General features: G+C 39.8%; 1 protein-coding gene across 15 annotated transcripts in view; it reads right to left on the bottom strand.

The window, feature by feature from the left end:
* Positions 1-27,035, bottom strand: part of SOX5 (SRY-box transcription factor 5) — a 608,434-nt gene that overhangs the window by 8,591 nt on the left and 572,808 nt on the right. For 9 of the 15 annotated variants that reach the window (XM_056508516.1, XM_056508534.1, XM_056508524.1 and 6 more), the window contains 4 exons: positions 25,969-26,146; positions 21,074-21,246; positions 5,847-5,955; positions 4,821-4,994 (listed from right to left, as the gene is read on the bottom strand). In XM_056508516.1, coding sequence (XP_056364491.1) covers positions 4,821-4,994; positions 5,847-5,955; positions 21,074-21,246; positions 25,969-26,146 — 634 coding nt within the window. The remainder of the gene's footprint in view (positions 1-4,820; positions 4,995-5,846; positions 5,956-21,073; positions 21,247-25,968; positions 26,147-27,035) is intronic. The other 6 variants (XM_056508508.1, XM_056508567.1, XM_056508591.1 and 3 more) reach the window with 1 other exon arrangement.

The raw sequence follows: 27,035 nt of genomic DNA on the forward strand, positions 1-27,035 counted from the left end.
ACAACTTGACCTCACATCCAGAGATAAGCAGTGCATAAACAATGATGTCTTTGTCCTGAAAAGGGGCAATGGGCATGCCTTTCTTAGCAAACACTGCTTTGAAGTCAAAACCATAATTTTCCATTATGTATACAACATATAAAATGCAGACATTCCCCAGCTAGTCCTGGAATGGGAAAGAGTTTAATGACATTGTTATTAGCTTAGGCCTAGCACCATAACTGCATGGCTAGATGGCTTTTAGGGTTTGGACTGAAAATCCTGCATGTCACTTCTTATAGTACAGAGAGGTAGTGGGGATTTGTGGCAGGGCTCTGTGTTACATAGGGCAGCATCCCTGTGACCAGAATCCTGCTCAGCAGCTTTGTCTCCTGCAGAGAAATTATTTCAAGCTTTTTCTGGCAAAGAGAGTGGCTAGAAAAATAAGGCCAACCTTCCACATGTGGTATCTCCTGGATTTGGGGATGAATGACACAGTGATAAACACATGACTGTCAAAACACTGCACACCAACTAATGCTGTGTAAGATGGAAATACAGGTTGGGCCTGTGTTGAACAACCTTAAGAATTCAGGGTAAAGCAGATGAGCTCTGGAAGATGCCCAGATGTAGGTGTGCTTTCAAATTTTGCATGTAGGCACTGACACACTGATGTTTCAGCAAAGAAAATACCAAGAATTAGCCTAAATATAGAGCTGCCTAATCCCAGACCTGTTTAAGTCCTAACATCCTAGGAAAACAGCCCCAGCCCCTGTTCCTGATGCTGAATCAAGTTTTTTTAATGAATAGAAAAGTTGAAAACCTCAGTATTTAAACAAATCTTGACATTTTCTTTATATGCTGTGAAGGGATCTGCAATGTAGAGACTCACACATATTTTGAGACAGACAGACACACAGAAAGGTAGAAATTAAAGTCACCTCTCACAAAATTGCCATGAAAATGGTAATTCCATTATGTGTATGGAAATGGTGTTCCAGCACAGTTTCTCTTCTGCTGTGCCAGTTCACTTGTTACAAACCTACAGTCACGTCTGGGCAGGCAGATTTCTACCCCCTCATGTGAGAAGAATTAGTGGGTAAAGTCAGGCAAACAACACAAGCCTTTGCAGGATCAGGGCCATAAAACATGAAATTTTGATGCATAATATCTGTACATACAGTTACACATACAATATTTGTACATAAATGTCATTATATTTTTTCTTCTTGAGCCTGCACACTTAAATATAACAAAAATCCTGGTAGTTTATCCTCTCTTCCTAGCAAATTTTTAATAGGTGCCTTCTGCACTGATACCTCCTCTTACTATGACTTTACTGTTTTTACAAAATATAATAAATATAATTTACTAGTATGTTTTGAAGTATCATCCATAATTAAACAAACAATGCTGTCAAAACAGATTTTTAAAAAGGGCATACTTTCTGATAATAAACCATTGTTCTTTACATTTGATAATTTTTCACTTATTTTCTTAGTAATTTACATAATCCAATCTATTCTCTGAGCAGTCTTCATCTGCAATTTTGAAGGATATGTAACTCTGATCTTGGAATTTCCACACACGGGGTAATCTATGAATGTGTACCATCAATGAGCATATTAAAACTTTAAAAAAATACCTTATATTGGACAAAATATGCTTCTAATAGCTTTATTTGTCATTGGTTTATGTGTCAATAAATACACAGAGGCAGGCATGGGTATCTAAGCACAGTGCCAAACCCAAGCCCAAACACAGTGTGATTGCAGGTACTAGAGAAACCTTTCCTTTTTAAGGGAAGATTTTCATTCTTGAATGAGCTTCCTGCTCACCATCTGTGTTGGAAAGCTTTGAGTGGGTCAAGTATGTGTGGCTTTTCTCCTTGACTGTGAAAACAACAGCCCATTCCCCTTTCTGGATGCATGCAAAATAACAAGCAGGATTCTAGCACAATTCTCCCTGATGTGATGGCTGAAGTATTTAGGAAGAAAAAAACTACTTCAGAGACTTTGTAGCACCAAGCACAGCTCCTGCCTCTAAACTGAGCTAGGGCAGTCAGAGCAGTACCTACATAGCTGTGTGTGACTGTGAACACATCCAGAGAGGGCAAATCTTTGAGTCCAGGGCAGAAAAGAGATGCACTCATCCATGGCAAGACATTGTGCTCCAGGCACACACGTGCAATGTTCAGCACTGTGCTTATAGCTGATTTTAAGTGAAGTTTCTCTGACAAGAATTTTCAGCTGTTTTCAATATTCTAACTTTCAGTCCATTAGACTGACATTTTTCAATCTGAGTACCTGAATCAGGCTAATTTTATGTTTAAGAAACATTGTCACATAGCCAAACACATATAATATATAGGTATGTGTATATATTTGTATAAACACATGAATACATTCCAAGAGAATTTTTGAAGCCGGTAATTAATATTTTTCCTAGAATTTTTACATAGATTTCCCAGTGAAATTAATTAAAATATTTACTGAAATATCTAAACAATGCAATATTAAATTGAAAAGGTCCAGCAGTCCCATTTTAGCACTTTTTTAACAATTTACGAAAAAAACCATTATCCACAAGTTTAAGTTGCAATGAACAGATGGATGACAAACGTATGCACAGATGAATTTAGTGACAAATCCATGTATCTAATTTTTATGCTCAAGACATAATACCACAGTGTCAAACATAATCCCTAGAGAATTCTAGTGCTGGGAAGGGCACCTCCTCTCATTTTACTATAAAAATGACCCTCAGTTGGTGAGAACTCTAAGTTACTCTGTGTGACAACAAGCTCTGTGACCTCAGTGTGTAGTAGTGCTGCTGGAAAAATGGGAAGGAAAAATTGTGGCTTTCTAATAAGGACACCCTAATACCTGGCTGAACTGTGAGCTTCTAATTGGTCATCCTATGCCAGTTAACAGATAGCTCCCTGCTGACTTCAAAAGACTGGCCTTTTGCAGCTGAGGGAAGAACTTTGTAATGTTTCTGTCAAGAAGGAGGATGCCAGGACATCCCTCTCTATTGCACACATAGAATGAAAAAAATCAAAAGTAATGCTGTAAAGAAATAGAAACATCATCTTTCACTGTCTCAGACCTTGCTTTACCCCATATCTGGCAGCAAAACAGAATTTAGAGTCAGCTATACTGTCTGTCACCTCAACAGGATCTGTAATGAATTTGCACATTTTACTCCAACTACTGTATATCTAATCAGAAAAAGATGTCTCCATATCTCCCTGATCTAGCGCCAAACAGTAAAAGGTGATTCCTTATGTTAACAATTTCAGCAGAATGCCTTATTAAAACCAGATTTTAGGGTATTATAAAATGCTTAGAAGCCCTTTAAAATGTCAACCAGGATCCCCAGAGACTCCGTAAAATGTCAGCCCAGCTCAAGCGCCTGTTTTAAGCAGAATGAATTAGCAGTGTGCTGTCGGAGGTTGTTATCCAAAACAATCAGTTAAGAGGGAAAACATCAAGCTCTCTTTGTACTTTCTATATGAAAAGGGCCATTCAGAATGATCTTGTTGATTTCTGAAGCTGATTACTTAAAAACAGGTTTAACCAGGTCCACTCACAATTTAAGAACAGACCAAAACTATTACTGCCCTGTCCTCCAGCTAATCACATCATACACCTCTGCCCAGTATAATCGCTTTTAACTAGTATAAACTTATATTGCCATCAACATAACCAATTTAGTCTTCTAATCCTGTTCCCATAACTAATCTAATCATCTTGTGCCATCCTTTAAATCATGGATTAATATCATCACATCTGCCATCCTTGGCAGTACATTTTGCTTCTCCAACCAATTTATCTCATTTCCACTTGCCCCTGCTAACTTTTCATAATACCATTCTAATCAAGGTAAGCCTCAAACCTCTGACCAGTCTAAACTTGGCATACTTACCAGCCCTGCAACTGGTTAATGATGCCGTTATAACCGAACTGCATCTCTCAAGCATCCTGCAAAACCAGTGAAATCTGCAGCACAGATGCAGCACATGTTCACTGCTTAACCACTGGCTGCTTAGATAGCTGTTTTTATCAGTAAAAATGCAATATCTCTAATTTGGTCACAGATGTATTATTTTTCTGTCTAAAAATAATTCATTGGCCTCAGTGAGCCTCATTAGTCACCTACTGCGTCATCCAACATATCACAGAGGAGTAACTTTAGACAGAACATGGTTCTGAGAATCTGATCAAATAGTGCAAAGTTGGAAGACTTTGGCATGAGATTCAGTAGACAAATGTTCATGACAAGTATTGATTGGGATGTGAAGAGTAGACAATATGGAAATCAGGGGTTTTTAAAAATTCTTTTCAAAATATGGAAGAATGAAGAACCACCCACTGTAAGAGAAGATCATGTTCAAGAACCTGAAGGTGCACAAGGGACCTGCTGAGATGCATCTGCAGGACCTGGCAGATGAACTGGCTAAGCCACTGTTCATCCTACTACTGGAGAAATTGTGGCAGTCAGGTGAAGTTACTGCTCTCTGGAAAAGGAGAAACATAACCCCCCTATTTAAAAAGGAAACCTGGGAACTACAGGCTACTCCATCTCTCTGTGCGCAGCAAAATCATTACCACAATCGCAATAATTACAAAGACACAAGAATATTTCAGGTTGTGGTTAATACATACTGCTTAGCAGCATAGGGGAAACTCATATCCCTGCTGTTCTTGGTGCAGTGACTAAAGAGCAAGAAAGAAAGAAGCAATTCTGTTCGGTCAGGTGCTCAGCTAAACTCACTCAGAATATTTTCAAGCTTTACTCTGGAAGAGTAATCTATCATTCAATCTATCTATCATTCTTACCTAGTATCTTGCTGATGTTTGAGTTGTGCATGTCAGGGAAGGCTTGAAGGATCTTCCTCCGTTCATCTTTAGCCCACACCATGAATGCATTCATTGGGCGCTTGATGTGGGGCTCATTGCTACCACGCCCTCTGGATTCCCGGTAAATCCGAGACTCTGAAACTCCTGCGCTTCCTAAACAGTAAGAGGAAAACATTTCCAGCTTGTGTTTCAGTATGCAGCCTCCTCTGCCATCAGAACCTGGGTCAGATGCTGAATATTCAAGGAGCCAATACTCACAATAGGTTAATGGTTAATATATTGTATATTGCCTGGTTTAGTTATTCTATTAATTCAGTATCACATAGTATAGACCTGATTACTAAACAGCTTTTCTAAGCCATCTTTTACTGCTTAGTTACATAAACCAAATATATACTTACCAATGTAGATTTACTTTTTATTTTTTTCCATTCTTGCTTACAGAATGATGGTCATATTATGTCACCTATCTTCTACCTCTTCTGTGACAAAAAGGGGGTGATGGCAATTCTGGGCATTTCTTCTTAAGCAATTCTCTAACTAGCAAATGAATATTTACATACTTGCCAATTTTTGTGCTTACATCTCCTTAACAATATATGCAATATTAGAGAACAAATAAACATTTTACTTGCTTCATCAAACAAATAAAGCTCCCACAGAAGCAGAGCACACAGCACTTACGGAGGATCAGGTTTACACTTCATGGCTTCCCTGTGTGATCTCATTTACCTCACATACATTTGCCTCCTTTAGTCCCTTTTATTATCAGAAATACGTTTTCGGTCCCATCTTGAGACCTTCAGTGGACAGAGGGAAGGCTAAAAATCATCTCCAGACTTAAAACACCCCACAATGAATCACTTCTTCCTGCCTTGTTTCATAGACACTTATTGCTAACAGCTCGTATTCCTCATGGGCCTCCAAAGCTCCTTGGATTCTCCCTCAGATTCCACTGATATGCACATACAAACCTGGAAATAAGGAAAAGCCATTTGTACTGACCATCAGAATCTCCACTCATGTTGAAATCCATCATTGTATGGCTGAACTTCCCATCTTCACTCTGTTTTACTGCCAGCTGCTGAGTCAGGGTCTCCAGTGTTGTTTTGTCCTATATGGGGAAGATGACAGGGTTTGGATCAGGAAAATCATTAATATTGTAACTCCAAAATTTTTATGTTATTTAGGAAGTCAATAGGGAAGCTAGATAACTATTCACAACAGTTTACTAAGCCATGTATTGCAGAATATATAATAATGCTTTTTCTGGAAGAGATATGGTTACACACTCTACCATAAAGTCCTTTTGAAAACCTGCTTATTAGCTAGTGATAAGCAAACAGCATAGTGTTGAAAAGATTGGCTTAGTTAGGCATGATAAAATTGGCTGCACATCTGAAGAATACTTCAGCTCACTATGTTCCTGGGACTGCAAAGTCAGCCTTGAAGTTTAGGCAATACATGCTATTTTGCAATGTATTTATTGTTTCACTCTGTTTCTAGACTGCAATCATGGTGCAGAGACATGGATGGCTTTGCTCTCTTTCTTTTTTAAAAGGCAGTTTTTTAGGAAGAAGCACATAGAGCAAAAAAACCCACCATATAGTTCAAACCTATTCAGGCCTTGGGAAAGGTTCAGCCTGAATTTAAGTGTGATCCTTGGGCAGCATTTTGTGTTCTTGTCTAGACTGTTTTGTTCAACTGTACTAACACTCCGTCCATCATTCATCTGGTCAGAACAAACTGTGAACCCTGGATTGCAACAGGCTGGTGTGTGCTGCCAATTAATCCATCAGGCTGCAGTGGTGTCTAATGACACTGCCAGAACAACATGCTAGGGCAATTAATTCTAATGTTTTCTTCAAAACACCTCAAATAGTTTGACTTTACAAACACAAAGGTGTTCCATTTTCCAACTGTTTTTGTTTTCCCAATGACTTTTGCTCATGAGTATTCAATCTTCCTGACAATTATGTGCTTAAAAATAAAGCTTTCAGGGAAGCAATACTAACATTTCAAAATCTCAGGCACAGTGCCTTTTGCAAAGCTAAGAAAATGACATGATATGGCATGATAATGAAGTGGCTCCAGTAGAAAACATTCTTTTGAGCTTCTTCCTGAAAGAAAAGATTTCTCTTTCCTTGCTCTATTTCACTCCTGTTGACTTAAAAAGATCAATAAACTAAAAAAACTTTCAGTTTTCACATAGCAACTGTTTCATATAGCCTAATAATGTCACTGGGTTGCATTACATAAGAAAACAGAAAAGAGAACAATGTGAATACAGAAATGCTTCCTGCGAAGTGATGTCCCAGAATCTGCAATTCAAAGACTGGCTCAAATTCATGTAAGTCACTGCACAAAAATTTTCTCAGGAAGAGTTAGAAACAAGACTAATCTGCTCAACTTCGTATGCTCATGGAGTTTAAGGAACATGAGGTTAACCTTCCTATTACTCACATTCATTTTCACTACGAATCCCTTTCACACTCCTGATGCTCTGTCTCTACCCTGACACTTTACCATGGAGATCATGCAAGATGAGTTATCCTCTTGGTGTTTGCAGGAGAAGCTTGTGCAACAGACTCAGCCTATCCCAAGCAAAAGGACTTCCGTAACACTACCAGGCACAGTATGCTGTCCAGAAAGCTTGGAGAAGTTTCAAATAAGCACCTGAATTATTCAGGCACTTAGCTGTACCAAACTCTTTGATCCACCATTTTTAACTCAGCTCTCATTTCCAAAGCTGCCTTTCGAAGTCAAAAAGTCAGGAATGACTTGACTTTGTATTTCTTCCAAATAAATTGCAGATATATAATGGAAGTCAACAGTTTTTCCTCAGGAAAAAAAAATCTATTTACTGTCAAGTTCGTAGTGCTAGAGTTCAAAAATTCTTATGTCACGAATCATTTTAAAACACTGCCACCAAGCTAGAATATAAAAGAACATTTTCTATTGTTGGCTATATTATGAGGGAGGGGAGTTACTCTGCTGCAGACTTTTTTGAAGCATGTGTAGAACTCTTAGAAAAACAGAGCTGAGAGCATAAAGGGCAGTAAGTACAGCTCCTGGAGTCAGAGGCATTTCCATTCCCAACCACACTCCGCTGACATGATCTGACTGAGTCCCAAGGTCAGTGGACACCCCGGAATGTCGCCTGCAAGGCACACTCCAGGTTCATCAGGGTCTGACTTAACAAGCCCACAGATGCTCTGCCGCACTCCATCTTGGGCAGAGTTTAGCATTTTGGGATACAGCCACCCTGGATGAAGTGAGGGAGCACGAGTGTGATGGAAGGGGGGCCGTGAACAGATGAGCATGGAGCTCCCGGGCTGCTCTGTGGAGCCCCGTGCATGGAGGTGGCTCTCCAGAGAACTGAACATGATGAGCACTGAAACCATCCTTTTAACACAATTTACTCCTTGCTACTTAAACGTGTAACTCAACCACCAATGATAAAATGGCAGCTAAAAAGAACTTCTGCATGATATTGCTCTTGAAACAGAGGATCAAAGCAGCCAGCTGTACTTTTCTATGTTAATGTTCAGAAATGTTTTAAGTCTAAAAAGTCTAAGGCCTGCTCTTCCCTGACCCTCTGCAACAGCACATCTCCTAAGAGAAAAGGCTATGAGAGTTGGGGTTGTTCAGCCTGAAAAAGAGAAGGGTTTAGGGTGATCTAACTGTGGCCTGAAGGGAGCTGATGAGAAAGATGGAGAGAGACTATTTACAAGGGCCTGGAGAGACAAGACGAGGGGCAATGGCTTTACACTGAAATACAATAGGTTTAGATTTGATGTTAGGGACAAATTCTTTGCTCTGACGGTGGTGAGGCTCTGGATCATGCGCCCAGAGAAGTTACAGATACCCCATTCCTGGAATTGTTCAAGGCCAGGCTGGGTAGGGCTCTGAGCAACCTGGTCTAGTGGAACATGTCCCTGCCATCGGCAGGGAATTTGAAGGTAGATGATCTTTAAGATATCTTCCATCTCAAGCCAGTTAAAAAAACAAACCCAAACCACCCAACTGCCCCCCTCTAATCCCCAAACAAAATGTTTTTAAGAGAGCAGAAAGAGATCAGCAATACCATGGCAGGATGCAAAAGTCTGACCATAGGTCAAGCAGCATTGTAATTTCCTGTCCTATGCTCTTCCCATTAAACACACAGCAGCTGAATTTCCATAATCATGACATAGATAAACACTTTTACAATCACTAAATGTTTGAAACAGGTTAAGCAGCAATCCCATGTTGTGTTGCTTGAAAACATTCAGTTGAAGATATCCTGCTTTTTCATTTGACGGAAGCACCTATTTACCTTTTCTACAGAGTCTTTCAGTTTACGGGCAAGTATTTATGGAACCTCCAAAGCAACAAAGGAGAAGATTTTTTCTTCTCTGACCCCAAATAAACTGGCACCCTGCTGATATTGCTATCCTAGCCTCCCCTCACAGAATCATAGCTTCACAGAATGGGTTGGAAGGGACCTTAAAGATCAACCAGTTCCAACCGTGCCCCCTCAATCCACAACAGACAAAGACATCTACATAATAACTTCAGATAAGAAATCCACAATGATTTGAAGTTTATACAAAACCAGGATCTATTTATCATCATTATCATAACTCAAAATCAAATTACAAAAACTGCCACCACTCTGCTGTATTGGATTAGCTATTTAAACAGTAGCAAGATGAGGCCCCAGCCAGTGACAACCAATGTGACAAGTATGTTTGGTCCAGCAGAACATCCCTTTGTTTCAAGTATGAAATGCTATTCATCCTATGAAAAATGCCAGGTGGCATCTACTGCAGCCTATAACTAATATTGCTGGGAGAAACAGGCAAGGTTGGTCCAAACCCAGGAAAGAGGTGTGAAGAATTGCTTGTGAGACAGGCAATGCTAAACATTACACAGCACAAAGTAGCAAAAAAAAAGCCCAGCAAGAAGCACTCCTGTCCTTCCAGGAGAAGAAACATAGCCATCTCTTGTTAAACATTAAGTGATTCTAAATTTCTCAATTTTGTTTCAGACCTCAGAAGGCTGAAAGATATTTTATAAATATCGTATTTCTTTATAAAGGGCTTCCTAATCATAATTTCTATTGGGTTGTAGGAGAGAGTCTCTGCAGGGGTAGCAACAGCTCTGTTGACCGGATAATTTAAAATTCTAATGCATAAACTAGAGAAGATAAAACTGTAGAGAGCATTCAATCTCAAAATAGCCCTATTGTTCAAAGTATAACCAGAGAGGTTTCATCAATTGTCACAACATGATGAGAAGCTTCTAAAACTTTATTAATCAAAGAAATTAATCTGCCAAAGAAGATTGATTTGTACCACAACTCTTAGAAATGCTCTAATTGTATTAAAAGAACAAAAACACGTACACACATGGAATATGTCATGTAAAAAATATATAAAAAATGACTAAGCAGCACAAGTCAGACTCGGTTTTGTGGTCAGCTGCAAAAGTTATTTGGCTCTCTGTCATGGATAGCTGTTGTAGTTTAACAAAACACTGATCTAAAAATGACAAGAACTTGGTTGCAAACTCTTTCATAGAAGAAACATAAAACAAGAAGAGTCAAAACATATGTAGAACAGCCTGATCCTGTTTGCCAAAACTCCTCCCACTACTACATAAAAGTGAAGCAAAACCTTGGAATGCTTGAGAAAAAAAACCATCCTGATAGATTTGCCTACTGCCCTCTGCCCTTACTGCTCCCATCTTGTACTGGTTCATGGTACCAGTGCTCAGGCTGCACCTGAGACCATTTACACATCTATATTCCAGAAGGACCCCACAGTCCTTCCAGAATACTATGAATGCTGAACATATGGCAGTGGATCCCTCCTCCCCCTCCTTGAGACATCCTTTTGGCTGGGGTATTTGGCAAATTCTGCCGGCACTCTGAACTCCGTTAGAGTCGCGCTTTGGCAAGAGCTGTTTTTCCGATTGCATAATTCAAGGTTAGCACTTTTACTGAAGCAGTCCACTCTCCACTTTGCTGCTTCCCTCACCCTACCCCCATTTTCCCTGACAGGAATATTTCTCCTCTCAGTTTTGATGCCTGCTGACAAACAGGCAATGTAGAATTCCAGAGGAGGAGTGTTCAAGTACATAACTTCACATTCATGCTTTACATATCCCAAGGGAACTGAAAGACCAGTAAAAAAAAAAAGGTGGAGAGAGCCAAACACAGTTACCTACAGACTTCAAGGAGAAATTTGCTGATCATTTCTTGCACCAAAGAATTCCACACACACAGATGGACATAGCCTGCTACCTTTGTTCAGTGTCAATAAATTAAAAAGAAACAGACAGTTGCCTGCTAGCGTCCTTTTGTGTGTCTCATTTCTTCCCTTCCCCTCCAACTGCAGTTTGCCCAGCTATTTCGCATATCTAAATGCTAAAGGTGGTATTTTCAAATAGATTTGAGTTTTTAGGAGACAGTTTTTATCTTAGATTGATGAGCAGGACCTGTGACAGCATCTGATGTGGTCTGTGGTACTGAGGCACATATCCTTCTCCAGCAAGAGCCTGTAAGTATCAACCCTTCCAACACATGCTTTGGTCAATATGCACCAAATCTTAACGTTTCAGGCAGGTTAATTGCTATGATTGCACAATAAAAGTTCACTTTATGGCAGAAAAACATATTTAATTATTAGACAAGCTGGTGGCACCAGGTGTTACCCATTCAACCCTGTAGTATTTTCCTTAGCTCTCCAAGAAGGTAAAGAGTCTTATGCTCCATCTAATATGAATGAAGACTTTATACAAGTAATCTTTCTGTGCAATCCCTCTGCCTCTTGTAATAATAAACATTAGAACAGCGTGAGTTCTAAGGCTTTCATCCACAGTCTTACCAAATGTGGAAAGCATGAGGTAGGAGGCATTAGGGATGACAGAGAGCTGGAAGAACTTAGGGGAACAACTGGCAATAGTGAGAGCTGTGCCCAGAGGTTTGCACATGATGAATTATTTGCATTCCAGACTCTGCTCTTGCATATTAATGCCATGGTACCTCAAAACAGGTATTGTGCATGCTGACCATATCCCAGTCTAAACCTTGTTATGGCCCAGATCCTGTTATACCTCTAACTGCTGTAAGACAATTTCCTGCTGTTTTCAGAGGGATCTTTGACTTAGATTTGGGTTTTTCTGTGTCACCTTGCCCAAGTGTTCTTCACTCATCAGTGAATTACCCACAACATTTCACAAAGAAAGGCAGGATTATTAACTGTTTACCAGAAGAGAAACTGAGTCATATTATGGGACTTGCCAAAGGTTACTTAGTAAGACTGATAAATGTTTTAGCAACTGAAATTAGCACTCCTGAATCTTACAAAAAATTACCATCTCAAGCTTGTAATTTCTTTATGAGCATGGTGGAATTGTGACTCTTGCTGATGGCACATGGTACCAAGGAAAGCAAAATAAAAATAAAGCAGTAATAGATCCACCACTGCAATGGACCTTGCTTAAGTAACGCCTGCAGGGCTGTAAAACTCATAAAAAGTACATGCATTAATGATAAAATAGAGTGAGACTTTCAAATGTTGACTCAGTAATTGCTAAACCCCTTCTGGCTGCACAATTTTATAGTCTTTTACTGTACTAATGAAAATGCAAGAAACAACAAAGAAGGAGTTTGGCCTTCCAATTATATAAACTCTGTGGACCACCAAAGAAGATGAAAGATTATTTATAATGTCACAGCAAGTTATCATTTGAGAGATTTTTTTGTTGTTTCATCAAAGTTGAGTATAAAGAAACAATGCATTCACCACCCCCTCAGCTCTTTCAATCTTGCTTATCCAAGATCTCTATTTTTCATGGAATAATCCACCCACAGAATCTAAAAGCAACATTAGAAACAAGAAAATAAAATAATATTCTTTATTTGTGGCTCTTCCTGATTTTATGGTACTTCTTAAAAATTACGACATGCCGTCTAAGTTGGGGCTACATGAGTTGGTAGAGGAACCATATCTTTTGGTTAATAGTACTTATTAAAATCCATATTGCTTTAATACTGCCTAGAAATCATTGCCTCTGATTTGCAATCTACATTAAGTGCTACACAGACTCAATAGAGAGGTTCCTTATGAGGTGTTAGAGGGAAAAAATCAGAATGACCACGAAGACCTAGACATTTAATTACTCTTCTCTCTGGAACAGACACCAATTCATAGAAAGATTTTGCTTAAACTTATACAGTTATTTTTCTTTGTTGTGTGTTGTGGACCACAGGGCTTTGGTTCAAGAGAGTACCTTTAAACGCACTGAAGGCATGACAGAGTCCACTGAAAAGATGAAAACCCTCAATAACTTGGCAAAGAGTCAGGCTCTTAAGGTTTTGGGGGTTTTTGTTTTTTTTTAGGGGGGGGGTTGTTTGTTTTTTTGCTTTGTTTCTTTGTTTGTTATCTTGCTTTGTTTTTTTTTTTTTTGGTTTTTTTTTTTGTTTGTTTTTAAAAATTCTTTATTCGAGTAAGAATGAAAGAACCACTTAATTTGTGAAGTGTATTATTTGGCTTGGAAACAAACTGATGGGAAGTAGCAATTCTAGAGGACACTGAGGTTCTGCTTTTCTTTCGTTACGATCTCTGAGAGACAGAACAAGTCAGGACTTCTACATGAAAATGCACATAGGACTGGCCCAGCCCATTGTTTTGAAGAAGGAATAAAAAGGAAAAGGAAATCAAAGCAGAATGGTGAGATGCTGCTCCCGTCTTAGGAAAGTTGTTACAGCATGGGCATAGGCATTAACTTCAACCAGATCCAGCTGTAATCTGCTGACTGCAAATAGGTTAAGAGTTCCATAACCCAGTTTCTCATCCAGACTGCTTCTTGGGCTCACATGGCCTGTAACTCTCTGTGAATTGTTCAGTCACTGCATCTTAATTTCCTGAACTCTACAGGATGGAGAGTGATGCTTTCCCACCACTGTGAGGAGTTTTGAGGTCTCTGGATGAAATGTGCCATGTAAACTTTAATCAGGGACTTCACAGAGAGTCAGAAAGTTGGTACAGCTGATTAACTGGGGGAGAGAGGTGGCAAAATAAAAATTAAACAAGAGGAAAATCACAACTGACACAGGATTTCCAGGGCAGGAGGGTCTGCATGCATGCAAAGAGAAAGCAAGAACATAGTCTCTGCTTTCCTGGCAATTGTTTAATAAACAATGGGTGACTCAACTGCATAGCAGCAATACAGCAATTACAGATTACTTTTTTTCCATTTTTCCCTAGAAGGTATTCAAGTTATGAAGGCTGATATACCTTTGCTTACACTTTTTCCAGCCCTACTGATCAGGTGAGGCTGATCCCTCAGGAGCCCAAATGGACACAATTCAGAGAAGATTCAGACCCAGCCTCTGTTACACTGAAGAGAGGTAATGTACTGATGCTGGAGCCCATGAGTGTGCTGAAAGCCCCAGTAACTTGAGACATGTGATTATATAAAAATAATAAAAAAATCTCAGGAAGCATTAATAAGCTCTCATGGCTGTGGGGTACAGCTTAGGACTTAAACCAAACGACTCAAAAAGCTCAAAAGTCATAACAAGAACTCCACATCACTTGTATGTTCTTCCTTTCAGGAGGAAGTTGATCCATGTTTATTGGGTTTCATAAAACTTCCACGAAAGTATAAACATCTGCAGTCCTCCCTGATCCACACTAGGCTGTGAATGTTTCCACTCTCCATCCTTCAGAGTGAACGAAGTCTTAATTCCCATTTGGACTTCAGCAGCTTCATGGGTCTAGGGTTCTTTCCTTGCCTCTCTGCCTTCTGTTCTCTTTAACTTCAAATGGAGTTACACACACACACACACACACACACACACACACACACACATATATATCTGTGGGCAGAATCCATCCCTCCCTCTGTAAGCTTCATGTTTTATTAAATAACCCTGCCCATGCAGCCCTGCCATCACAAGGCACTAAGGACACACATAAATATCCATATTTAATCTTGTCTTTGAAAAATAAATCTGAGCATTTAAGAAATGATGGTCAGTCAGGAGGGGAAAAAAAAGCAGTGGTGTTTTAAAATGTAGAGCTAAAATCCTTGGGGGAATAAAAAAAGTCCTCACTGCAGAATCTCTCCCTCTTATGCATAGGCCCTTGCTAACTGAGAGTAGTGTCACTGTGACAAAAGCAGCAAAACCAAAAGCAGGCTTTACTAAAGGAAAAGGGGGGAGGGGAGTACTTCCCCTGGCCATCTGTGAAAACAAGGCATGTGGCCATTAAATGCAGAGGCTGTAAACATAAATATACACAAGCTCCACAAAGCAAATGGCAAAAAAAAAAAAAAATAAAAAAAGAAGGGAGGGGGCAGGGGAGGGAAGGAGGAGACAGGTAATAAGTGGATAAACTTCCAGCTGAAGTAAATCAAAATGTTCATTTCTTTGTATTGGGCAAAACCAATTTTGATCTTTGAGGTGTGCAAACCTGACCTGTGTTTTTTAAATTAAATTTGTGAAAAGTTTCAGGAGAAATTGTAGTGGGTACAGCAGCTCTGTTGAACAGGACTCCTTGACCATGCATGATCCTGTAGAGGCTGCTGACTGGGCTTACTGGGAGTCTGACATCTGGGTGATGGACAGCTGATGACATAATACCTGCTTGACTTGTCACATATTTTGAAAACTTTGTGCTCTGTGCTGATAACATGAACAAAGAGGACTGCAATCCCCACACAAGAATTTCTGCTGGCAAAGCACCTCATGAAACAAACTTAGAAAGAGAGTAGGTAGAGGCATAATAAAAGGGGGATAAAAAGTTGTTAAGATACCATTAACTTTTGTGTTGTGGGACTCGCACATGTCATTGTCTGCAAGACACAGCCTGGTCCCCACATTGTACACCCATTAATCCAAATGGATCTCTGCTCACACTGCAAGAAGAGAACCAAAATATTAAACTGAACAGCTCTGCTAAAGTTTTACAGGCCAATGAGGAATGGAGTGAGCTACAGGATGCATCTATTAGGTCTGCTGAACTCACAGGGAGGAGTGTGCGCGTGTGTAATATCTGTGGGTGACACAGTGTGTCACCTAGTCCTTGAGAATGCTGAAATAAAAATTTCCAGTAAAATACAACAAAGATAATGAAATTGGGCAGGTTTCAATTCTTGCAAAGTGATTTGGCTTGTGATAGTACTGTGCTTCTGGACTAATTTTCAGTGGGTTTTTCCTGTTTGGGAAGTTTGGCTTGCGCCAGGTCCCAGTTTCAATCATTAAAACTTACTCAGACTAGCCTGACTCACAGTCTCTCAGTGTTTGCAGCAAGCACAGGGTTAGTCTGTTTTACCAATCCTTCTCTTTTCTTCTCCTGTCTGCCCTTTGGTCCTGCAATTTTCTCTTGACTTTCTGGTTCAAATCTAACCATTAGGGGAAGAAAAAAAGTTATTGAAGAAAATCCTCTACTGCAAGAAAAATTTAGATGTCATGCATTAAACCAACTACTCCATATGTGTTTAGTAAAGTGAGCTCCAGTGTTTTATTTCTCAAAGGCAGCAGCAACTGTGGGTTTGAGATTCTTAATACTCCCCTTCTTCCCAAGGGGAGAGCAGGGACAAAATTCATTTCAGCTCAGTGGATCACAGTGGCTTCTTAGGAGTTAACTCTGCTATCCCCATCCATCAGGCAGCCAGCAAGGCATCAGAAAGAATGATGGATGTAAAATTATTACAGGGCTGCCACCTGATATACTTTCTGCCATTTGTAACTAACGCTGGAACTGACACACTTTTTTCATTATTAAACATCCACATTAAGTCAACATTGGTCACTGTCATTTCATGTTTGGCACTTTCTTAAGGGGAAGAGGGAAAGGTGGGGGTGGGAGTGGGAAGGATGGTGGGAGGAGGGGTGAGTGGGAATGGGAGGAAAGACATCCGGAACCGGTGTTCCATAAGCATGAGTAATAGGCTCCTGCTCACAGTGCTGGAATAAATATTGTTACAAATAGCTATTTAGTCACAACCCAGCAGACAAGTACATGTCAGAGCCTTTTAAAAGGACACACTCCAAGCAATAACAGGGAGAACTTGTACCGCAGGTTAAGACACACCCCCAGCAAGAGTGTGTGTGTATTTGAATGTACTCAGCTTGGAGTGTGACTCCATCCCTACACATCAGAAAGGCTTCTGTGGCTGTGTGTCCTTACACAGCTCTCCCAGCCACTGCCAGCATTCAGAAACCAGTTTGTGCCTGTGCATATGTTGAAATACCTGCTTCTGTGCCCTTTTCCTCCTTTGTCACAGAGTACACCCCTGAGAGTCTGGCTGCGGTCCAGGAATTACTGGCTAGCGTTGTGCATGTTTGTGCTGTGTATCCCTGAAGGAGTAGGGATGTAGACTGGGATGCATACACACACATACTGGGTCTTTGTGTTCGTGTACATCTCCCTTGCAGTTTTGGGGCTGGACAGAGAGGCCAGAGTTCCCTGGACGATGCTGCCTGTTGTGGTGTTTACCGCGGCTGCCAACCTGAGCTCTGAGCTGGGAGTATAATAGGCAACATTGTTTATGAATAATATGTTTCAAGCTATAATTAACTGGAGATGACAACTACAAATAAAGCTATGCTCTCGGGTTTCCAAGAAACCACAAAAACACACTCTTCTCATTTATACAAGGACATATTTCCAAGAAAAGTAATGTAAAAATATGTTTTACTGCATTTGCAATTAAAATAGGTTTTAGTAAAATCCATGTTCATCGTGATGCTCAAAGTTTTTACTGTAATCCTCTGAAAATCAAATCCGTCAAGATGGTCCAAGTTGGATGCCCAAATAGTGACTCACCCAAATCATCTTAGCCATTTTTAAAAATCTTCTCTTATGTGTGACTCCTTTTATACAGTTTCTCTCTACTTTCACAAAATTCATGTCTGACTACTGCCTTAGCTGGCACGTCCGGCTGTCCACAGGGATCAACCCATCTGGGAACATGAGCAAGAAAACAGGTCACACATGAAGAGCCTGAAGAGTTTTAACAGAGGCTCCCAAAGAAGATTTCCAGCCCCAAGCCTGCCCAGCTACCCCTGGCAGACAAATCCTCACCAAAAGCCTCCCATATACACTGGGAATGGTGTAGAGCCCACCTCCACTGAAGGGTGCAGAAGCAATTCTTGCAACGAAAATTCTTGCAACAGGTCTCAGAGAACCATTATTACACTACCCATTAAAGCAAAGAAGGAAGAAAAATTTGGCATGGTACCAAATCAGTGTTTTTTACCTATAAATAATAATGTGCATTTCTAAGTACTAATATTCCTACGAATACATAGATATACGTTAGGATAGTGCTCTCTTAATTTCACCCCAGACCTTCAATTCTCTGGTCAGGAAGCAAAAGTGACAGACATGATGTCTCAAAAGTTCAGGGGCTACCACTAAGTCCTCCATAATAAAGCTCAGGCACTATTTCTTGCTAACCACATTCCCAACTATCTAATTCTCCACCTCTGAAAACAGAGAAAAACAGAATAAAGGTTAATTAAAAATGCAATACTTGCTTTCCTCTCAAATCTTGCTCTTAGTAACAAAACCTTGAAGTCCTAGGGCAAAAAGACCCAAACAGTAGAGAAGTTGGATTATTTGTCTGGACATGAACTTCACATACTAAAATAAATCACAAAATCAATTAGGTTGGAGAACACTTCTGAGATCATTGAGTTGAAATCAGTGAGCTCCAATAAAGTTTTGGCATTAATCGTATGAAAACTCCCAAAACCTACAGTCGCTTTAGAAAAATTCTCTGTTGAGCAAACCATTTTTTCTTCCTGCTACCTTGTAAAAGAACTCCTGTCTGCCCTCCATGAGCCCACCAGGAGGTATGAATTAGAGAGGAAAATAAACTTCATCTGAGGTTGAGGGTGTGAAGTGGAAACAGAAGGAATAAGGAGAATCTCAAGAATAGAAAAAGTAACAGAATAAAGTGAATGCAGATGGTTCCACTCCTGTTACTTAATCAAAAGGCTGTGCAGAGTCACTAGAGCCAGCATAAAGTCATGTGTTAGAACAACAGCTGATCTGTATTAAAGAAGATTAACTTGCAATGCCATGGTGGAGGGCCTGGGATTATTTTATGTGCTTCCATTGCCGAACAAGCCGTCAGCACAATTACTGCCCTCCGATGTGAATGACTGATCTGTAACCACAGCTAAACAGCATGCTGCTTAGGGGCCTGAGTGCTTCATGAAGATGAATTTCCATACCATCAAAGTGCTTTTAATGGGCTTCCTGATCCAACCACAAGGCCTGCTTTGCAAGTATATAGAACTCAGGATGAAGGCTTCCTGTCCAAAAGGATTTGGTCGGTTGTCACTTGACAATTCCCAGCCAGCACAAGGGAGGAGAGGGGGGAGATAGGTAGAGTTGTCTCTGCTTTGGAGGATTTAAAAAAAAAAAAAAAAAAAAAAAGGAGAAGAAAAAAAAGGGTACAGATGCTTTCTGAATGCAACCAACTGCTGTATCCACAGCTGAATTCAATGCGCTTAACAAATAACGGCAATTTAGCTATGCTTGCGAGGAATAGCTTGAGTCACTTTGCATTAGCATCTGGCTGAGTGTTAAAGTCATTTCTACATGGGGAGCAGAGAAAAGGAATTTCTGCTCCGAGCATCCTTTCAAGAATGCTTAAATATTTGAATATAAATTCCTTTGTGCTTGTGATCACTTTTTCTTATATCTGACACTCTGCTTTTTCCTTTTCCCTTCTGGTGCTCTTTGCCATAAACATGCTCTATCCCTCTCTCTCTTTCCCTATAGCAGCACCCTTATTCTGAGACAGAGTGCATGTACTGCCAGATACCTATTACACTGACCTCTTTTTTTCCTTCTCTTTCCTCTCCAGAAAGTGCATGAAATTGGAGTAATTTTTACATCACTGACACTGAGGATAGGCTGATAAAAAAAGTACAGCGGTGAGAGACTCACGTGTACATTTAACATTCATTATGCAGGCTGCTGCCTTCTCACAACTTATTGATCAAACTCCATCTAAAACCAGGGAAAATGGAAAGCTATCCAAATTAGCAATCTGCTCATTCTGGACAATATTGTTTGACTCACAAGCTTCCTTCAAGTTTCTGCTAAATAGCTGATCATTTTTATTCAATCTATTTATCTGCCTGTCTAAGTGAATTGTACAAGATCTTACAGTAGAAGTGATTTCAATTAAATGTAGTTGACACCAAACCTGACAATGGGGATCCGTGTACTGCACAATGATGGCTGTATAACCTCAGAAAATATTGCAGGGAAGGAGAGGGGCAGAGGAGAAAGTCTTGCTAAGCACACAGTGCTGAGTTGCACACCAGAGTTGAGATATGTGTCTTAGGTGGTAGCATTATAAGGACAGCTCACTATAAAAAGTGGCAGCAAGCACTGGCAGGTGTCTTTATCCTCCATAAGCCAAGCTAGTGCACAGAAAGACATCAGGCACTTATGGAGAAAATAAACAAATCACAACCTCACTGACACACACGACAGATAAAGCACATAGCAATTTTACAAATTTAGAGAATATCCACTTAGTTGTTATTTTGTTATAGCACAGCTTCACAGGCCAGTCCAAAAGCAGAAGGTGGTAAGGCCCATACGTTCTGCTGCCTCTAGGTTCCACTGCAAATATTTGGCGCAGTTTGTGTTGTCAGTTTTCCACTTTTCAATTTTGTTAAGTCATCTAACATGACATGACAGTACTACATTGCAATGGTCACAAAATATCATATATGACGACCTCACAAGGCTAAATACCCAGGAGCTGAGCCTGAGTATCCACAAAGCTTATATTCCTAAAGAAGCTTGAATATTTTCAAATCCAGCTCATCTCGCAAACACATGTAAGCATTTCCATAAAGCAAGATTTCCACTTAGACCCAGAGATTTCCAAGATCGCCTTCTCTTAATACATGTTGACAGGCTGGAACAGAGAATTAGTGGTCTCCAAAGTTCTTGTGAGGGCTTTAACTATCTCTACCTCCTCCCTACTCTCCCCCAGGGGTCTCCAGGTCTCTCTTTCATGTCATCTTTTGATTGTGGTTTCCATTTTGCTTTTCACTTTTTAAAAATTATTCTGTTTCAAAAATGGGGAAGGAAAAATAGAATAAGAAAAAGGAGGAAAAGAAGGGAGGAAGAACCCGTGTATCTGTGGGGAGAGGCAAATGAACACTCTGACCCTTTGCAGAAGGAGTCTGGGAAACTCACTTTTTCTGTCCTGCAGTTATTGAGACCCAGGCTGTTCACCACGGCCACCTTCCCATCCAGCACCTGCTGCTCCCTCCGTAGCTGCTCCTTCATCTGTCGGGCCTCCTGAATTGCCTTCGTAACAGCATCATGGTCATTTAAATAACCTGACGACGTGATAGAAGAAAGGATGTCTTAAAAAAAGAAAGTTACAAGAAAACACTTTAGCTTTCATCAATGGAATGTAGTTTATCATTATTAATGAGAAAGAGTGAAAAGGCAATGCCCACAAACCTGTCTATGCTCTGTAATTCTGGTGTTGTTATGATAGAGCCACCTGGACATAAAGCATGAGAAACCTCGGTGCCAAAATCCTCATTTCTGCTATTTGATCCCATCAGTTTCAATATTTCCCTGACACTGCAGAGGTTAGCCCTGTGGTTTGTATGCAGCAGGATGTAATCTGATAAGAGTTAGGGGATGCTTTGATCACGCCAGCAATCCTAAACTCTTAAAAATAGACCTTTTCATTCTTCCCCTTCTTCAAACTTGTGAATACATTAAAGTAAACCACAGGTGGCGGTGGTTTGCTATACATATGAAAAGCATAATGGCTGAGAAGAAAAACTTCATCCACTGAATACTCCCCACCATCACTTGTCATTCATAAATGTACAAGAAACCACAGCTACATGGATCTACATTCCCACTCCTATTCATGCTGCTAATAGTAGGTCAAATGTCCACTGTTTTGCTGCAAATTCACAGCCTAGGGCTTAGCCTTAGTAGTCACTGAATTATTTCCTTTTAAAATGTTACAAGCATCACCAGCACAGCTAATACTATTTAATTTTAAATGTGACACTATGTCATTTTTTTCCTTTTAACTTTTTTTTCCTGTAGATTATACTTATTATGATCTGCATGTGATTTGTAGGATAGAATACTGATGGGAGACTCCAAGCCCCAGCCTATTTTTCAGATATTAAAGTAGAGGCTATCAATCTCCCTCTCCCCCTCCACATCCCTACACGCGCGTGCACGCACACACACACACACAAACACACACACACACAAACACACACACACACACACACACACACACACACACACACACACACACACACACACACTCTTCTTTCTGTCTTTTAACTAGGGCATAAAAACAGCATAAAATGAATCTGTAATATGAAATTGCCCAGAAAAGGGACTTCTGTTTGTGACATGAGGCTAAATCTAACCAGATCCATTGGTGAATTGTGACAGATGGAGGGACTGTGAGACAGAAGGCAGGCACTAATCACACACAAAATGACCGGCTTGCCTCAACATGTTCCATGGATTCCAGCAAACTTTACACCCTAATCCATTTTTAGAACAAAAAACATCTGGGCCATAAATCCTCTAATCTGCCAAAACACGCTATTAAATCCCATGATTTGTTGAAAAACACTAAGATTAAAGAAAGGAAATATAAAATGGCTAACTGCCGTGTTAGGAAAGTGTTATTAATACTCTTTCTTTGTCTCAATTATGAATGTTCTGTTCCTAAAGAGCCTTGTCTAATCATGTCAGATTACACATCCCTGTTGTATTGCTAGACTCTACTATCTGATCTGCTGATTGCCAAAAAACGTAGGACATTGTCTTGCTGCTTAAAACATTTCTGGGGAAGAAGCTGATGTCAGATTAGTTCAGTGCTTTGCTCCTGTCAGGATTTTAGTTTGGTTTGAGGTTTTAGTGTTGTTTTTTTCCAGACTGCAGACAGAATGGGACTGGTACTCATGTCTTCCTTGAAGAACAAAAGCTAGAAAGATAAGTTTCTGTGCAATTTGACGGTTGCTAATTGCACTAGCACCTAGCTTTTGGCTAAAACCCCAGGAACCCCGAGAGTTTTATATGAAATAACTTGATCCACATTACTTTTATCAAATGACCCAGTTCAGTAATTCCCAGCCAATAGAATTCCAGTAATTCCAGTTTTCCCAGCATAAGGAAAAATATAGTCTGCACCAGCAAGTGCAACCAGTCAATTTTCTTTTCTTCCTTTTTTTTCACATTTTACCAACTTGCATGGTTTCTTCCCCAGTTTGTATCTGTTAACCTTGTATCCCCGGTTTGTATGTGATTAACCTTGCATGTAGTCAGAATAAATTAAAAAGGAAGCAAATAAACAAACAAACAGCAGTATTAGTGCTGCTTTTGCTGTTGTCTAGGTATAATACTTTCAATCTGTAACAGAGCCAAATTTGCCTAGGAACTGGAATTCATGCCCTTCTCCAGACTATTTGGCTTTTCCTGAATACTGCTATCTTTGAGACAGTTTGGCACATGACAGTGAATAAAAGCAAGCACTCCTTATGTTTTTCAGTAGCTGCCAAGATGCTGGTGTGCAGGGAAATGATTAATATAGAAGCGAGTTGAATGTAAATTATTGTTGTTTAGGGTAGGTGGTGAATTATTGACAGAGAGGGGAACCGCATTACATAAAATGAACTTAGTTCCAAGGATTGCCAAACTAGCACAGAGATGTTGCAGATAATGGCAAAGAGCAGAGAAAAGTTGTTTCTGTTTTTAGTACATGGACATATGCCTGTTCCCAAAAAGAAATGCTTGGATTTAAAGTCATACATGAAGCCATGACATTTGTGATTGCTCAGTCTGTAGCACAATTTATATGCTATAGGGATAGCTCTGGAAAGGGCTGTGGAGCTGTATGCCCAAGTGCAGCTATGCTGATGATCTCTGAGGCTCTGAGTTCATGTCCCCCAAAGAAAACTGAAGAATACACAGGCATTTCTGCATGTCATGGGAGCCTGAAGGACTGCTTTCAGAGAATAGCTATAATTTGGTGGTGAAAAGTGACAGCTCAGCTGCATCCCACCCAGCAAGGTGGGCTGTGCACACCTAGGCCAGACAACTTGTGCCTTGTGCTGACAGCTCCAGTCATTCCAGTGGTAGAGGCAACTGCCTGACAAATGACTATCTCCCAGTGGCTTTTTGTAGAGGGATTTATCACTCAGGATGAGAAAGTGGCTTCCCAACCATGTCAGGGATCTTTGTAGCTTTGCTAAAAATGCTTTCAAAATTTTCCATGGTGTAGCTTCTCTGGGAGGGTGACATGAAATTTCATGCTCACTTCAAGATCACCAAATAATTTCATCATGGCAATGAGTCCTACTTGCTGTAACTTGTGTTGGATCTGACCTAGCAGTTAGCAGGAGACTTTGCAGGGTGTTCAGGAGCTTTTCCTTCTTGCGGTCCTCCATTAAAGGATAAACCTTTGCTAGAAGTACGCTATGTCCATCCAGCTCCTGCACCAGTTAAAGACAGCTTATATATACAGCATGCACAGTGATACTGCTCAGCAACCTCAAAAAGTCACTTTCTATATTTGTAGCAGAGAGATATACTGCAGTGAACTCTATGTCATTAACAATAACTTAAGTATGTTATCTTTTGCTCCACAGTTTTCCATGGTTTATTAATGGTATAACACATTAATTCTTCTTACAAGAGTGACCTTTAAAGCTCTGCTCATCCTCACAGCTTTTATCCAATTACATTACCACTCATTAAAGGTACAGCATTTCAAAATCTGCACCTTGTTAAAAGAAGTAAATTACAGGGGTCTCAAACTTATGGAAAATACCGGGTGTGTGGGGAAAGAAGATTGGAGAGGGGAGAACAAGAGATGTCTTGCCACTGAAGTGCAAGTCAGATGCTTAACTTCCCACTGAAATATGATGTCCTTTTACTTAAGGACAAAAAAATCTAACGGAAAAAAAAGAAATTTGATGCCTTGTGCATGGAGAGCAGCAGGGTCAAGCAAATTAAAGATAAAACATATTACTGTGTATCATGGTTAAAGAGTCTAGGGTTAATAACAATACAGACATTAACAATTAGTAATGTGATATTTAAAATATATTTATATAATTGTAATGTTTCACACGAAATAAATTTTGCTGCATAGCACTGCTGTATGACAGTCATAGCTTCTGATAGCTTTGACCTATGGCTTCTTTTGGAGTTTTTTGTGCTATCCCTGAAAGTGGCCAGGCAGGAGATGCTTTAAGAGAAACACAACAGATAGTAGAAGAAGTACGTTTGCCTCACTCAATTCCCGAAAACAGAGCTTGATTTACATAATGAAATCTTGATTCAGGTTATACTCAATCACTTCATGGAATACAACATTTCAGTTAGAAGGATCAGGGATGGAGTGTGTACACATTTTCCTTATATACACAAAGAACAGTCCCTCTAACACATCAGATTTACAAAATTACCAATAAGACTGTTACTATTTAGATGGTCTTTAGGCAAAGACATAATTTTGGCAGGGGGAAGAATTATCACTATTTTCTGGAACAATGTTTCTGGAACAAAAGCCAGTCAAGACTTTTTGCAACACAGAACAACAAATATGGGGTTTTCTTGCATGAAACTGGTGATTGATTTGCTTATTACACTGAGGTAAAATAACATTTCATTCAGCATTTGGACAGGCTAAGGATTAAACCTGCCATTTTGGAAAGATGTAGACTTTTAACTTTAAGAGATGTTTTTGAAAGTTCATCACTTTTAGATGACATAGTATAATATCACGGGTCTTTAATGCCCATCATGAGCCAGGTAACTGTCTTTAATGTGTGCATTAAAAACCAGTATTTATTAGAAGTTAAAGCATCATCTGAAATAACACAGGCCTTTGTTTTCTGAGTCCGTAAAAGCTAAGATACCCCTCCTGAAAGGAAAGTCTCCACAAGTTCCTTCACTGACACCAAACAAGTGGAGAATTACGGTCAACTTGTGACAGCTCTTGGCTCATTGCCTGGCAGTGGCTGATCAAAGTCCCCTTTCCATTAGGACCTATCCCTTGTTATGACTGGGATACACAAGACTGAGCTCACCTATTGTGTTGGCTCTGGCCGAAGGACTTGCTAATGTTGCTGGCACAGAGGACTTTAGTGAACTGGCCCCACTGTTTATTCTCAGAGCTGGCATGTGAGGAGAGGTGGGTGATGTGGGAGATTTGCCATCAGATGTCTTGGGTTTGGCTGAAAGGTTCAGAGGCTGGGCCACTTCATCCTGCGATAAGCAGAGGAGAAAAGAATGTTATCACCAAACTGCTGTTGGCACAACATCGCCCAAGTGAAGGCAGTGGTTTCAGCTCATATGAACTTCTAAACCTGAGAGGTTGCATCATATATATGAAGATCAAATGTGATACCATCTTGTCACTCCAGTTTGGAACTGAAATGACTGATAAACTGGAAAATTAGTGTGATGTGATCAGAGAACATCATCCATTTGCACTTTGTGTGAGACTTGTCTCTGAAGAAATTATTCCCATCAACAAGACATTTGCTTCTACCATGAAAATAAAGAGCAATTTTACAGTTGTATTGTATTTTGGATCTTATATTCATTAATGAAGTAAAAACTGAAGACCACTTCAAACTCAACCACCACTAGCCAAACTGGGTAAGCAAGTGAATGGGGGGTTCAGTTTGGCTTTTTTTGTGGTCTTTTCATTTTGTTTTGTTTTTTTGTGTGTGTGTATGTGTGTGTGTGCGTTTCTGTGTGCTTTTTATTTGGGTTTTGTTTTGTTTTAACTTGTACTTTCCCCTGAACTTCCCAGACTTAGAATTCCAAGCACAAAAACACCACAGGAAATAAATATTCTCTTCACCTTAACAAAATCTGAGACAATAACCTGGATAATTCTGCATATACCACTAGAGATTTTTATCTGCTGCAAAGATGAACTTCTAGATTTCAGCAATTATTATTATGTGAAAAATGAAAAACTTAGTGACAACTTTTGCACGGTAACTAGAATTGTTCCTAAACCTGGCTTGATTACACAGCATGGCAGACAGTGCTATAAAAACATTAAAATGCCAAGTAATGTATTTTTGTTCCACCAAAGTAAAATACAATAAGAAAAAAAGAAGAAAAAACAACAGAGAAGGGA

The sequence above is a fragment of the Oenanthe melanoleuca genome, chromosome 1A (genome assembly GCF_029582105.1).
Source record: "Oenanthe melanoleuca isolate GR-GAL-2019-014 chromosome 1A, OMel1.0, whole genome shotgun sequence".
Taxonomy (NCBI): domain Eukaryota; kingdom Metazoa; phylum Chordata; class Aves; order Passeriformes; family Muscicapidae; genus Oenanthe; species Oenanthe melanoleuca.